General features: G+C 40.9%; 2 protein-coding genes across 3 annotated transcripts; one reads left to right on the forward strand and one right to left on the reverse strand.

Annotated features, from left to right (window-relative positions):
• The first annotated feature begins 44 nt into the window (after positions 1 to 44).
• LOC133729035 (pentatricopeptide repeat-containing protein At5g66520-like) lies at positions 45 to 1,939 on the forward strand. 2 transcript variants are annotated; one of them, XM_062156511.1, is made up of 2 exons: positions 45 to 496; positions 731 to 1,939. In XM_062156511.1, the coding sequence occupies exons 1-2, from the start codon at positions 193 to 195 to the stop codon at positions 1,825 to 1,827; spliced, it is 1,401 nt and encodes a 466-aa protein (XP_062012495.1). In that variant the 5' UTR covers positions 45 to 192; the 3' UTR covers positions 1,828 to 1,939. The 2 variants fall into 2 exon arrangements, with proteins under 2 accessions (XP_062012495.1, XP_062012494.1); XM_062156510.1 differs by having other exon boundaries at positions 45 to 1,939.
• On the reverse strand, positions 1,904 to 6,133 carry LOC133729037 (actin-related protein 8). Its single transcript, XM_062156512.1, has 12 exons — positions 5,747 to 6,133; positions 5,487 to 5,545; positions 5,198 to 5,268; positions 4,988 to 5,055; positions 4,592 to 4,653; positions 4,357 to 4,454; positions 4,115 to 4,196; positions 3,586 to 3,728; positions 3,093 to 3,223; positions 2,782 to 2,915; positions 2,590 to 2,708; positions 1,904 to 2,311 (listed from the first exon to the last, which is right to left on the reverse strand). Exons 1-12 carry the CDS (start codon positions 6,043 to 6,045, stop codon positions 2,237 to 2,239), a joined length of 1,341 nt encoding a protein of 446 aa, XP_062012496.1. The 5' UTR covers positions 6,046 to 6,133; the 3' UTR covers positions 1,904 to 2,236.
• Between the last annotated feature and the right edge of the window lie 8,400 nt (positions 6,134 to 14,533).

Raw genomic sequence — 14,533 nt, forward strand, 5'->3', positions numbered from 1 at the left:
CAAAATGAGCTGGAGTTGTGTGCTGTGGGCCCCTGATGCAATTATCTTCATATCATATGTTGCTTTGGACTTTTGTTTTTCTGGCTCTAGATAATTGAGGCCACCACTAACTAGGGACCAAAATGAATAACTTCAGCAGAATCATATCCCTTTCTTCCAACAGGCCATAGCTGTTCCATTTGGAGACTTCACATGGCTGCTGTTGCTCCTCCATCTCTTCCCAACCAGAACAAGTTACCATCCTTCTCGTCGAGAATTCCGGCTGGAATGCCGGCCCCCGTCGTTTTGCTTCAAATGTGCAGCAATTTTCAAGAAGTAAGACAAGTTCATGCTCAATTGGTTGTATCAGGACTAATTGCGCGCCCTATAAATGGTGGGAGGCTTCTTCAGGCCTATGTCACAGTGTCAAACTTTAACTATGCATTATCAACTTTTGATAGCATATCTAATCCTGATGTGTTTGCCTACAATACCATGATGAGAGGTTTAATACTGGGTAAGTCCCCTTATCTTGCACTGAAGCTCTATAGTAGGCTTTTACTAGATGGTTTAAAACCAGACAATTACACCTACACCTTTGTTCTCAAAGCATGTTCCCAAGTGAATGCGCTCTTCGAAGGTAGAGAAGTGCATGGCCGGATAATTAAGGCCGGAATAGCACCAGATACTTACATTCATAGTTCACTGATAAACATGTACTCGAGTTCATCAGATGGTTTGGTCTGTGCAGAGCGAGTTTTAGCTGGCTTTTCCGAGGATAACACACTTGCTAAGAACTCCTTGATTTCGGGTTACCTCAGTCAGGGTCAGGTAGAAAGTGCTAGAAAAATGTTCGATAACCTGGTAGCAAAGGATGATGCATCTTGGAGTGCAATGGTAGCAGGGTACACAAAGAATGGTATGTATGCAGAAGCATTAGTCATCTTTCGAAAGATGTTGAGTTCTCAAGTTTCTCCAAATGAATCAGCACTTGTGAGCTCATTGTGTGCTTGTGCTAATTTGGGAGCACTAGACCAAGGCAAATGGATACATGCATACATTGATAGAATTGGGGCTAGGATTAGTGTCACTGTGGGTACTGCTCTTATAGACATGTATGCAAAGTGTGGCAGCATAGAAAATGCCTATGAAGTTTTCAGGAAGATGCCACAGAAAGACGTAGTTTCATGGGGAGCTATCATATCTGGTTTCGCCATTCATGGGCGAGCTGTAAAATGTTTCGAACTGTTTGATGATATGGTTGCTGGTGGAATTCACCCAAATGAAGTAATTTTTGTAGGTATTTTATCAGCTTGTTCTCATGCCGGGTATGTTGAAACGGGATACAAGTATTTTGACCAAATGGTTCGTCTTTATGGGATTAAACCATCCACTGAACATTATGGATGCATGGTGGATCTTCTTGGTCGTGCAGGGCGGCTGGCAGAGGCGGAAAAGCTCATCACGTCAATGCCGGAAGAGCCTAATTCAGTTATATGGGGTGCATTTCTTGGTGCTTGTAGAATGCACAGTGACGTGAGGAGAGGGAACCTGGCTTTCAAGCACTTGACTGATCTTGAGCCAACGTCTGGTGACAGATACAAACTTGCAGGGATTATGTTTGCTAATGCTGGGGAAAAGGAAAATGCTACTAAAATTAGGAAGATCATCACAGATAATGACTTGGAGACAACTCGTGGAGTAAGCTCAATTGAGATAGATGGTGTAGTCCACGAGTTTGTAGCAGGTACCATCAACCATAGCAGGCACAAAGAAATTTACAGAATGTGGGAGAGGGTTAATAGGTTATTAGAAATCCATGAGCTTGAAATTTGCATTCCATTCTAGCATACTTGTAATATAAGTCTGCATTTGATGCTTATTATCAGGTTGATAGTGCAATGAGCTTGGAAAAGTGCAGAACTGAGGAAAATAGCAAATCGACATTTGAACCTACAAATATCTTGATACAATACTATACTTGGGCAAAGCCTCATCGTACGCTTTATCGTTCAGCATTACATAGAGGCTTGCGGTATTTGCAATTTATTGGAAATATTAGTTACATCATAGATTGCTTATTCTAGGACGATCAGTTCAAAAATAAAAGATACAATATGGAAAACTCTTAAATGTCACCCTGTTCTTCTCTATAAAACCCCTTTCTGCTCGGTTGGCAGTTATAAGAATACGAACCTGGACTCCACATCACTTACAAGCCACGGAAGCGCCTAGATAGATAAACCAGCTCAACTATTCACCATAGTTTGACTTTTGACTTCTCCCGGAACTGCTTCTTTGTCACGCACCAAGGACCAGGGAAGGTGCTCAACTGTATTATTGCAGGTAAATTAGATTAAATAGAATGCAATCAACACTAATACTTGCAACTCCAACCAACAAGATGAAAGCTAGAACTTGATATGTGATACTGTTCTAAAAGTGCATGAAAGACAAAATATGACCAGAAGGATAATACATTGATGATTGATCTATAACCAACTCAACCAATGCATTCAAAACAAGCGTTTCTGCTAAGATACATGGGGATGGAAACACTTGCAATTTTGATGTTTGAAATGTACATGCAAATGCTTCTGTTGAGCTTACATTGCTGATTATTTTAGCCCCAAACCATGCAGTATCTGCACCAAATGGAGGGGGAATGACAGTGATTCCATTGGACACAGATGGAGGGAGAAGTCCATGTAATTCCTTCTCTAATCTTCCTGTATGAAATATGTCGAGATCAATATACTCACATGTAATATACCCACTTTACATTCCATAATTGACTGATACCTGCAAGTCCTGGTAAACATGCACTGCCTCCTGCCAAGACTACAGTCTTGAACCAAGAATCATCGCCTGTTAGTTCTGCCGAATGGCAATGGTCCATACAAAGAGCAACAGCCTGGTGCAAACCCATGGTACGCCTACCAAACATAAAATTAGAAAATTTATATAAAAATTTCCTGTGAAGTTCTGTATTCTAATAAACTAAGCGGCCGAAGATTTATTTATTTATTTTTGTGGGGTGGGGGGGGGGGGGGGGGGGGGCAGGTGTTGGAAACAGAAAATAAGTAGCAGAACTTCCAGTAAAACATACTTACACTCCTGCAAGTCGTGGCTGGAATAAGATCTCTCCTGTTTGAAATCGCTCTTTTGAAAGACGTTCTCCAGATGAGGCTTGTGTGTATTTAGAAAGTTCAGCTTCATAATCAGCAGCTACATAACATAGTTGCTGTTTAAACAACAACATTAGCCAACATCATACGGGTTTTTGAGAAACACGGAAACATGCAATTGAAACATATCTTCTTGATTTATCATGATAAAATTATAGTTTGCAGTTCCAACACTTGCAAGGAAAGCATGGAGGATTATTGAACTTCTTCCCCTGAGACGCTCAACTCACCTCTACAGCAGTAGGTTTCCATGTATAACATCAGGCAATTCGCCATACAAAAGAACAGGCATAGAAATAGACACTGCCTGTTATAAAGAAGAATTGAATGCTAGTGGTGGCACTAACAGTTTCTGAACAGTATTATATGAGGATAATTATTGAATACAGCATGCACCACAAAAGGATAAGAACTTTACCTCTTTTATAGTCCGGATGGTGTACAGTGATTCAAAATTGATATTTTTCTGCTGCATCAGCTCCCTGAGGAACCCTGTAAGCTTTAATGCTCCCAACCCCATAACTTCTACACCCACCTTCCGCATAACTTGACCATTTAGAACTATGAACACAAAAACAAAGTTCCAATCAGTTCCATCAACCAGAAACAAAGATAAAAGAAAACTACTGGAACTGAAAAGTTCAGTGCATGAAATTTCAGGGGAACATGTGAACAAATTAAAACAATAAGCATATGCCTTCAACAGATTTACAAGTCACACATGCCTTGGTCAGATTGCTAGGTAAAGATATATGAGAGGTAAACTAACTCAAAGGACTGAGCAATAATATGACATTTCTGAAATTAAAGAAAGCAAATCACATATAATAATAAAAGAGAAATTATAGACATTCCCCCAGAAAGTATAAAGTATTATGGAGAACAATTTTAGAATTTATTAAGCCCAAAATCAGGAGGAAGATTAAATAAAACTTAGGAGGGCTTACTTGGAACAACAGAAGTGACCTGGAAGCCAATATTTACAACAATCCCAGAAGTTCTTCCTGCTGCATATAAAGCTAAACTTGCCTACAATTCAGAAGCAGAGAATAAATAAAATAACAGAACGACACTAATCAAAGAATTACCTGGTCTCATTGTGCTTCAAAATTAGTTAATGATTCAAATCCAGTTTGCAAATCTGAAACCAAGCAAGAGATCCAGGTAGCGGGCAACGGGGAGAACTAACCTGATTAATTGCACAAACAGCTGGGACATTCATGTCAAACAGCACTCTGTATATGGCATCTTTGAGCTGTTGTCTCGATGCTTTGGCAGATTCAGTATCTGAATATAGGCACATGAAGTAGGTGAAAAGTGTAAGTAATGAAGGACGTAAGAATAAGAAGATCAGAATCATAACACCAAGAACTAATGCAAGCAAGAAAGATATCACTCTAGAGAATAACGAGATAGTAACTCACCATCATAATGACAGATTGGAATAGAAACAACCACAGGCTGCAAATATGGTTTCACCTGCATCCTATATACATAAGCACGTAAGAGCTCTATGTGCTACCAAAGATACAAGCCATTGACTATTTGAGAGTCAGAGCCCACATACAACATGATGATTAAGGTAGTCTAGTAGATTAGTAGTTCAGTCTTGCATGTACTCCTAATTGAAAATTTTAGTTCAAATCATTTTAAATGTGCTCACTTGTATTTCACTTGGCAAATAGTCTACCTTAGATAAGAAAAAAAAAAAAAAAAAACAAGTACAATAAACTGACAGAAAGAGTATAGCATTGGGAAGAACAGGTACCTGTTGTTTGACCAGAACATCTTAGTAAAAATTAAAATGATCGAAAGCATACCTGCTATAAATAGTAGCAAAAAAGTGGTGTAGTCTGGAGTACATAGGAGACTCAACGTTACCGAATTCCTGTAGAAGAGATATGGCAAGAAAATTCCAATTTATTAAACTAAGAGTGAAGGAGAGAGTGAAAAGTATGTCTGTATTTTAGCCCAACAAATGGAAAACTGTATACAAAAGAAAAAATTTCAACTATGAACAAACGCGTCACCAAAAAGGTTGCTGACCGCCCAGCTGGATAATCATCTTTACTCCAACCAAACTTGCAGTAGCCAGAGCCACCTTCCCAATACATAAAAAGCGAAAATGAGAGCATGAAGCACACAATTATCTAGACAAACTTAAAAAGTATTTGTAACAAAAATGAAATCATACATGTAACAATAACTCCTTCTAGATGGTAGATGATGATTTTACTAAAACACTGCATATCTCTAACAAATAAAAAATGAATCATGCACCACCAATATCGATTAAGTAAAGACGTTAAGGGCATTCACCATCGATGATAATAGCACCGGGAGGTTGCGCTCTCTGACCATAACTAGACATTAATGGTCTGCAACAAAAAAAAATTCCATTTTCAGATGTTAGCGTACATGCAGCACTCCAAAAGTCCAACCACCAAATCATCATCAAACAAACAAACAACGGAATTCATTTGAAATTCCGTTGAGTATTAGTAACCAAAAAACTATTTTATATATGAGAATCGATCATAAAAGTAGACAGCAATTTTGGGAAATGGAGTTGAACATACTGAATATGGTAACCGGATCGCAAATGCGTATCGGAGAACAAGATGCTCTCCCAATGCAGCTCCTGAGTCTGCCAGAAGAAAATCCAGAGCTCATTGTCGGCCACCAGCGACCGCCACGCCTTGCACACCACGCGAAGCCTCGCCGCTCCCTTGGGCCCCACCAGCCTCACAATTTGCATCAGCAGCTCCGTCGGAATAGGATCGAACGCCCCTAGAAACGGCGCCGTCGCCGAAGAAGACGAGGTGGAATTCTTGCGGGTGGAAACCGATTCCCAGACCTTTCTGAGCAGCGTGGCCATGGTCAAAAACGGAGAGGAGAGGAAAAGGCGTGTTCTTGGAAACTGACGGAAGCTGGGAGAGTGGCGCCGAAGAGGAAGAGGAAGTAAGGAGGGAAAAGGACTGGAATTGGATGACGTGGGTGGACTTTGGTTGCGCCACGTGACAGGTCCTCTCCTTTTAAAGAAGAAAGAAAAAGGCCGTTGCAATTTGTTGCACTAACATAGGAATGGATTAGGATACATAAACGGATTAGATTGGAATCTTATCCTTAACCTTATACTTCGTTTGTTACACTAGATTTTGAATTGGATTGGAACTGAAACTCTATCCATTTTAGAAGAAGATAAAAAAAAAAAAAAAAAAACAGAGACGAAGGAAAGGAGATTGCATCTATTCGTTAATGGAATTGGTCGACGAAGATGAAGGCTAGTAGTTGTTGTTGGCATGTATGTGTTTCACGATAAGTTTAGTGTCTATCAAATTTTATATCCACTTCTTATCCCACCTATTCAACAAGATTAGATATCCTACTCTGATAGGAATTGAAATTTCCAATCTACACAAATCCAGATTGCCAAACAGGTGAAACAACTAGACAAGAAATTTTTAATCCTTATCACGCCGCTTAACCGGGCAAACAAACGCTGCCTAAATGTGGGTTGAGGTCTCTAATAAAGTTTTTGATGGGTGATGGAAAATCAAGTTTGAAAATATAGGATATAGGATTGATATCGGTTGTGTCTATTTGTGTAGTGATATTTTGATTTATGTTGAAACAATTTTTCGTTTCACTTAGATTAAAAGAAAGAGAAATTGGTCTATACGATACTTGCAATATTGCTCATTATCAATTTCGGTACCTCATTTTTTGAAAATATCATAAAAGTACATGAGGTTCTTACCCCAACCGAAGATAAGTACCTAGAGTCGTTAATTAGCTCCGTTACGGAGGTTGCAAGTTGTCAATTTTTGAATGGTATTTTCGTCCCTTCATGTCTTAATCCATTATTTTTTTTTGCTAAATATATTTTTGTTTGTTCTTCTTCTTCCTTTTGGATCTTCATCGAAAAAAAAAAAACCATTCGGTTTCTATTATAACAAAAGAATCTCGCCCTGCAGGCAATCTATTTTACCTAATCTCACACGTCGAGCACGCAATTGTGGTATCATGGTGTCACTAAGTACTTCCACATGGGCTCATAGAGATGCTCTCACACATTTATTCTAACAAATATAACAAAACTACATAACTATAACCAAGCCCAAGAGCCCAGGCCCACTGAAACCAAAGAAAGCAATAGCTTCGATTCCTCGATCTCGACTCCAACCTGCCGTCGCACAGCAGAAACCTCATTTTCAGCCTCCGCCGATAACAAAACTCGCACCTATTCCAAACGTCGTCGCAGAAGATCACTCCATCCTCCTTTGTTGTGCAAACGACAACCTCGAAAACACCTGTTCCAAGCCTCAAGTCTGCTTCCCCTGCTTCATCCTAGGACCACGCTCGACTCCGAGAGATCGCGCCTTTGTTAGAAACGACGAAAAGGATCAGATCCGTCGCCGCCGTTCTCTGTGCTCAAACCCTAGGGTCACTCTTTCGATATGATTTTTATGTCACACGATCTTAATAAAAATAATAATAGACTAAGCCCTGAAGGAACGATTAATATCCTTAAAAACCTCAGGTACCGTTCTGATATTTTTAAAACGTGAGGTACCGAAATTTATAATGAGCAATAGTTTAGGTATAGTAAGCAGTTGGTTTGAATGAAAAATCAATACTAAAAACATCGCATTCTATAAATTTGTTCATGTGTCATTGTTGGGATTGAGCTGACGACCCTCACCGTTGTTAAAGTGACTTATGATTATTAGTAGCATTTGTGGTCGATACAATATGTAAGACAACTCATATACCAATGGAGACCATTATTGTTGAAAGGTATTAAGTATTAACTTGCCAATATTTTGTGGTTAATTTGGACACAATATACTATGGGTTGCAAATGAGGTCATTATTTGGTGGGGAGGTTCTATTCATATCTCTTAAATTTGTATTTGGACCTCTCCTTCTAAAATTTACACAAAACTTCCAATCTTGCCTTTTTTTTGTATAGAAAATTCCTCATAAATGTCGTTTTGAAACTTTAATTAGTCATAAAGCCACTTAACTTTTCTTGTACACATAAGGCTACTTGCATCTTCAAATTATTTCATTCTTGACGATTTTGCCCTTTCGCCTAATAAATCCAACCTGCATCGAGCCACATATCAATCAATCAATCAATCAATCACTCTCTCTCTCTCTCTCTCTTAATTCTTTCGAACCCAATTGGACCAAGCGTGGCGTGGTAAGGGCCCGCTATGCCCGGCCCCCAACATGGGCCTTACGTGTGGTTCAGTTCCAAAATGGGTCACAAGCTCGCGTGACCATAAATACTTAATCCCTCCATTACATAGATAAGAAATTTCATTTTTGCGCAAAAGCCCATTTTCATCGCTGAACGCCTGAACCCGACCCACTCTTCTTCATCTTCGTGAGTCTTTGACTCATCAAAATGGCACGAAACGCCATGGATGAAACGACGAAGAAAGCTCTAAAGCTCAAGGTTGGAAGACTTCTGCGCTGCATCAACAAGGTGCGCAACGCCGAGAGTCTTCTCCGTGCGTCTTATTCCATCAAGATTCAAGAGCTCCAATCCGACGTTGAGGAAACTTGTACCAGCAATCGTCTGAAACATTTTTGTAAAATCCTCTCCGATCATATCAAAGATCTGCTCCAGTTTGTCCTCGGTGCCTTTGGTATCTCTAATGTGAGGCTCATAGTTCCACAATTCGACTTAGATTTGGAGACTCAAGAGTATTTCACCTCAAGGATCATGGCTGAGTGCGATGCCGTAGCTCATCCAAACGCCACCGTTGGTGCCACTACCGCTCAAACCTCGGTTGTCGCGCCAAAAGCAGCGGTGACTCAAGTTATGTACTGCTGCACAGTCTGCATTGAAGTTAAGAAGTTAAGAAAGGTGCTTAAGAAGAAATCAATTGAGCAAATTAAACTCAATGATGTTAAAAGTGTTTTTCTTTTCTCCTAAAAAAAAAAAACTCACTATGTTTTTGTCTCAAAGCTCTTTCTTTTTGTATCTATATTTATTTAATTTTCTTTACTACTATAAATGAAGACGTTTCACCAAAATAAGAAATGCATAAAATGCCATTCTAAATAAATAAACTCAAAACTGTTCAAGTAAATCCAGAATATATGTCTGGCCCAAACTCGAGGTTACTTGCTCTAGTTGAAATAGGGTTTATATTAGAGATATTCTTGGAGAATCTTAGGAGATATCCAATCAATGTGCGATTATGTTTCCATGTACAACTCTATCTTTATGCTTGTAATCCTCTATATAAAGAGGCCCCTATTATCAATGAAAGCACGATTCAATTCTCTCTCAATTCAGTTTTCCTTAAACACGTTATCAGCACGAAGCCCTAACCCTGAAATCCCAAAACTAAAAACCAAAAACCTGAAAAAATCTCACCCTTGCCACCAACGCTCCTAGCCCATGCTAGTCTTGCTACCACTGTTGCACGAGCACCAACAGCCTCCTGCGACTGTCCTGCAACCCAGCGACTCCACTGCACCCATCAATTAGCCTGTTAGCCTCTGCCAGCGAAACGAAAAAAAAAAAACCAGAAAAACAGAAGGAGGAAGAAGAAGACGCGTAGAAGAAGAATAAGTGGTCGATCATAAATTCTCTACAAACTCTAAGTTTGGAGATCTCAACAAGCTCCAAGCTTGGAGTGAGCACGAACCCCCACAGTTCGACTTAATTAGGTCCCCCCTTTCTTCATCATAGGGGAGACCTAATTAAGCCGAACTGTGGGGGTTCGTACTCACTCCAAGCTTGGAGCTTGTTGAGATCTCCAAACTTAGAGTTTGTAGAGAATTTATGATCGACCACTTACGTCATTGTTTCGATCTAATCCAATACCTCTTGGAATTGAATTTCTTGGAAGCGATTACGCTCAGAAATTCCTAATTTCTTGGAAGCGATTACGCTCAGGAATTTTATATGTTTTCGTGGTAGCCTTTTACGCTTCGAAACTAACCCTAATTTCTTGTTCTCTTTCAGGATGAGTAACCTGAACAAATTGGACTTTGCTCCATTGGGAACAACTGGCTCTGAATATCACAGGTGGGTTCGTGATGTCCGCCAGCATCTCAAGGCCGATGGAATCCTGGATACGATTCTTGAGCCTAGCCAGGACGTGCTAACTGTTGAGCAAACTCAAGCTTTGGAAGCAAATAGGGCAGCCTTAGAGGCAAATAAGGCGAAAGCCATCATCCTAATGACTCATCATATGGATGATTCGCTCCAGTACGAGTGTATGAATGAAGAAGACCCCAGAAGGCTGTGGGTCTCACTCGAAGAAAGATTTGGCAACGTCTGTAACTCCCTGCTTCCTGACCTAGAATTGAGATGGCATAGCCTCCGCTTCTGTGATTTCAAGTCAGTTCTTGGCTACAACTCGAAAGCACTTCGCATAAATCCTTAATGGAATTATGTGGTAAAGAGATCACAGATGCGATGTTGATTGAGAAGACTCTCTCTACCTTCCCCGTCTCTACATTGATGGTTGCTAAGAAATATCGAATCGATGTTACTGCAGGACGGATCACAAGGTTTCATGAGCTTATTGGAGCTATGAATGTCGCTGAAAAGTATGACAACATCTTTGTGAAGAACTATAATTCGAGATCCGTGGAAAGAGAGCATATTACGGAATCCAATTATAGTCGCGCCCCCAAGAGAGGGCGCCAAGAGCGAAACCCTAATCGTAGGGATACTTCTGGACGTTCTGGTCCATATAATCGCTCTACTTGGGAAGGTAATCGCCAAAATAGGCGAACACGGAACCGAAGAGGTAAACGTGGAAAGAGAGAGGGAGGCAATGCCTCTGGCCATGTTGGTGGGGCCACCAACACTAAGAGCCATCTAAATGACGCTTTCAAAGCGCCTCAATCAATAGAGTCTGAGAAAAGAGATGTATGTTCTCGATGTGGAGTATCCAATCATTGGGCACACATTTGTAGAGCTCGTGAAGAAATTGTCACCGCCTAAAAAGCATATTGTGAAGCAAGAGAAGCTCACGATGTGGAACAAGAAGATCAGGATGATGATCTAGAGTGAAGGGTTAAAGACTACAAATCTGGCTGGGATCAATAGATTGCCAATTCTGTTTAAGTCTTTATTTTTCCAAGAGATGTAATAGGCAATTGCCATATATTTTGTAGTAAATGCCAATGGTTTAGTCTTTCTTCAAAGTAGGCTCACCCAAAGTAAGTGTGATGTCTAGGAAGGTTCTGAGATTAGTGGTACTTAAGCGAGCATTGCTCCACCGACATCTCTCTACTCATCTGGTCACATTTATTTTGGAATTACCGAAAGAAGTTAGACGACTACCATTGTTTTGCATTAGCTAGCATTTTGGATTAGATTTTCTTTGGTCAAAGAGACAATGATGTAACTCCGTTGGCTTATGAATAAAATTTCGAGTTCCTTTCATTATGACTCAATTTTGATTATGAGCATATTACTTTGTGACCACGATGGCTGGGCCATCGGTATTAATTCAAGGACATGGAATAGCCCAAGTTCCACTTGCCAAATGGCACCTTGATTATTGTCACAGAAACTCTCTACGCTCTTAGGGCAAATCACCCCTATGAATAGCCAACTGATTCCATGGGAAAACGCATGAAGAGAACGGAAATGAATTTCTTTGCAATACCTCTAACGATTGCGCACAAATGCGCCTCTTAGAGAAGTTTATGTCTCTCTAGTGGACTCTATGTCACTATTCGAGCTATTAAATCCAATGAAGTTATGAGAGAAGATCTCTTGGATTTAGACACATATTGGCTTTGTCACGATAGGATAGGTCATCCTGGTCATGATATGATGATCCATCTACTAAAGACTTCGCACGGACATCCATTCTCTCGAGCGAAACGAAGCATGAATCAAAAGTTGATTCCTGGACTAAGTGTGACCGACGCTGCTATGTGACCGACACTGCTGCCTAGGGCACCGCCTCCGTCCACCACCAGCCTAAGGCTGGCACAGTCCCTATCCATTACGCCATGGATGGCATCCATCATGGTGATGGCGCCTCAGGTGATGCTACAATCACCAACTTGCTTTAAATAGCGTTTCAGACGCTCAGGTCCAACCAAAATTCTCATTGGTTGCTTCTAAAGCCTCTCGCTCGTTTTACAAAGCCCTTTCCTTAGGGAAATTAGGATTGAGACCATCCTATACAAAGGATATGAAAATACTTATTCTGTTCTTACATAGAATCCATGGGGATTTTGTGGACTGATTCAACCAACTTGCGGACGTTTAAATATCTCATGATGATTGGTTTACACGCAAACACGTTGGTCACGTGTTGTGCCATTGTCCACTTGTAATGCTGCTTATGCTACACTCCTAGCACATATCATACAACAACGGGCTCACTCCCCGGATCATCCTATTCTGTCAATTGGACTTGACGATGCTAGAGAGTTTACATCGAAGACTTTCGATGGTTATTGCATTGAGACTGATGTCGGACATCATATTTCCATGAACACACCCAAATGGTCTGGCGGAAACGACTACGATGGTAGTCCGGACATTGGTAATGCTCACCAATCTCCTTATATCCGCTTGGGGTGATGCAATATCGCATGCAGCTATGCTAATTCGTCTACGACCCACTGCCACTCAATCTACCTCTACGTTACAGCTAGTGATTGGGTACAAATATCGTACTTACGCATATTTGAGTGTGTCATTTATGTGCCAATTGCGCCGCCACAGCGCTCTATGATGGGTCCTTACAGACAAATGGGCAACTACGTTGGATTTGAGATTCCAACAATCGTCCGCCACTTAATGCCCTTGCTAGGTGATCTCCTTACCGCTAGATTTGCGGATGTCACTTTGGTGAGACAGTCTTCCCGTCGTTAGGGGGAGATAAGAACACATATGTTCAGCATGAACGACATGCATGAATTGTCGTGGTCTGTCCCCACTATGTCTCATCTCGATCCTTACTAAAGTGACGAGATCACACAAATATGCTGCAAACATGCCTGCAAGGAAGGACGTCCCTACGAGAGGGCGTAGCGCCACCCTACACGGAGGTAGGCATGGCGCCAACGCCAAAGAGAGTGGCACTTTGGCATTACAGGCCATGGCCCCAGCTAGGATGCATGGGAGACTCGTGGGTTCGAATGATACTTTGGCACACTCCAATCCTTTGATTATCGACACTTAAAATCCGTCTCATGAGTATCTTCTGGGTTATGGTTATCGTTGGGGGACGCCTTAACGTCAGAACCTATTCCTGAGAATATAGAGCTCTATGAAACTTACACTAGTGTACATGAGACGTGGGATAGAAACTCCATCATAATTGATGATGTAGTTGTGCATTTCGTTGCGCATGAGTTTGTTGAGTAAGATAATATCGAACCACGCTCCGTTGATGAATGAATGCCAACGTAGAGAGATTTGGCCTAAATGGAAAGATGTGATCCAGGTTAAGTTGGATTCTCTAACGAAGAGGAAGGTTTTTGAGCCAATGATGCCAACACCTCCTACCATAAAACCTATTGACTAATGGGTCTTCGTTAGAAAGCGTGATGAGAAAAAGAGATGACAATCTCACCTTATGGCGTAAGACTTCTCACAAAACGCCCTAGAATCGACTACGATGAGACATATTCTCTCGTAATGGATGTCATTGCACTCCATTACCTTGTCAGTTTGGTAGTTTCCGAATAACTGAACATGCAGCTTAGAAATGTGGTCACTACGTATCTATATGGGGATCTAGTTACGGAATATACATGAAGGTTCATGGTGAACTTTATCTACCCAAGTCAAGTGGCTCTAGACCACGGAGCGCATTTACAATAAGTGACTACTTGATTGGGAAGGGATATGCCCATGCGTTTCTATAACAAGTTTCGGATTCTATCGCGGTTCATGTTGGACATGATCTTCATTGGAAGCCCTTAAAGAGTTAAGGGAAACCGCTGAACACTTGAAATCCGAGTTTGAGATGAAAGATTTTGGGAGAACACGATTATGTCTCGGTTTGGAACTTGAGCATCGTGTCGATAGATGCTTAGGCATTTTGACAAGGTCAAGCCTTCAAGCACTCCCATGATCGTCCGTAGTCTTGATCCTGAAAATGATCCTCTTTGTCCAAAGGATGATGACGAAGATGTGCTAGAGGCAGAAGTGTCTTACTTAGTACAATAGGCGCATTATTGTACTTAGCCCAATGCATAAGACCGGACATCTCATTTGCAGTAAGCTTGTTAGCTAAGAGCCTAAGATATAGTTTTGCGCCAACGCGACGCCATTAGGATTGGTGTAAAATATATCTTTCAGTACTTGAGATGTACGATTGATATGGGCTTGTTCTATCCCCATAGAAAGATGATGG

The sequence above is a fragment of the Rosa rugosa genome, chromosome 2 (genome assembly GCF_958449725.1).
Source record: "Rosa rugosa chromosome 2, drRosRugo1.1, whole genome shotgun sequence".
In the NCBI taxonomy this organism is placed as follows: domain Eukaryota; kingdom Viridiplantae; phylum Streptophyta; class Magnoliopsida; order Rosales; family Rosaceae; genus Rosa; species Rosa rugosa.

What these genes read in the sequence shown, in the direction of transcription:
- LOC133729035 (XM_062156510.1), top strand. Translation starts at nt 193, where the DNA reads ATGGCTGCTGTTGCTCCTCCATCTCTTCCCAACCAGAACAAGTTACCA.
- LOC133729037 (XM_062156512.1), bottom strand. Translation starts at nt 6,045, where the DNA reads ATGGCCACGCTGCTCAGAAAGGTCTGGGAATCGGTTTCCACCCGCAAG. An exon ending in CAGCCACGACTTGCAGGAGT is followed by an intron (nt 2,916 to 3,092) that starts GTAAGTATGTTT and finishes TATGTTTGGTAG; the next exon opens with GCGTACCATGGGTTTGCACC. An exon ending in GGGCTAAAATAATCAGCAAT is followed by an intron (nt 2,312 to 2,589) that starts GTAAGCTCAACA and finishes GCAATAATACAG; the next exon opens with TTGAGCACCTTCCCTGGTCC.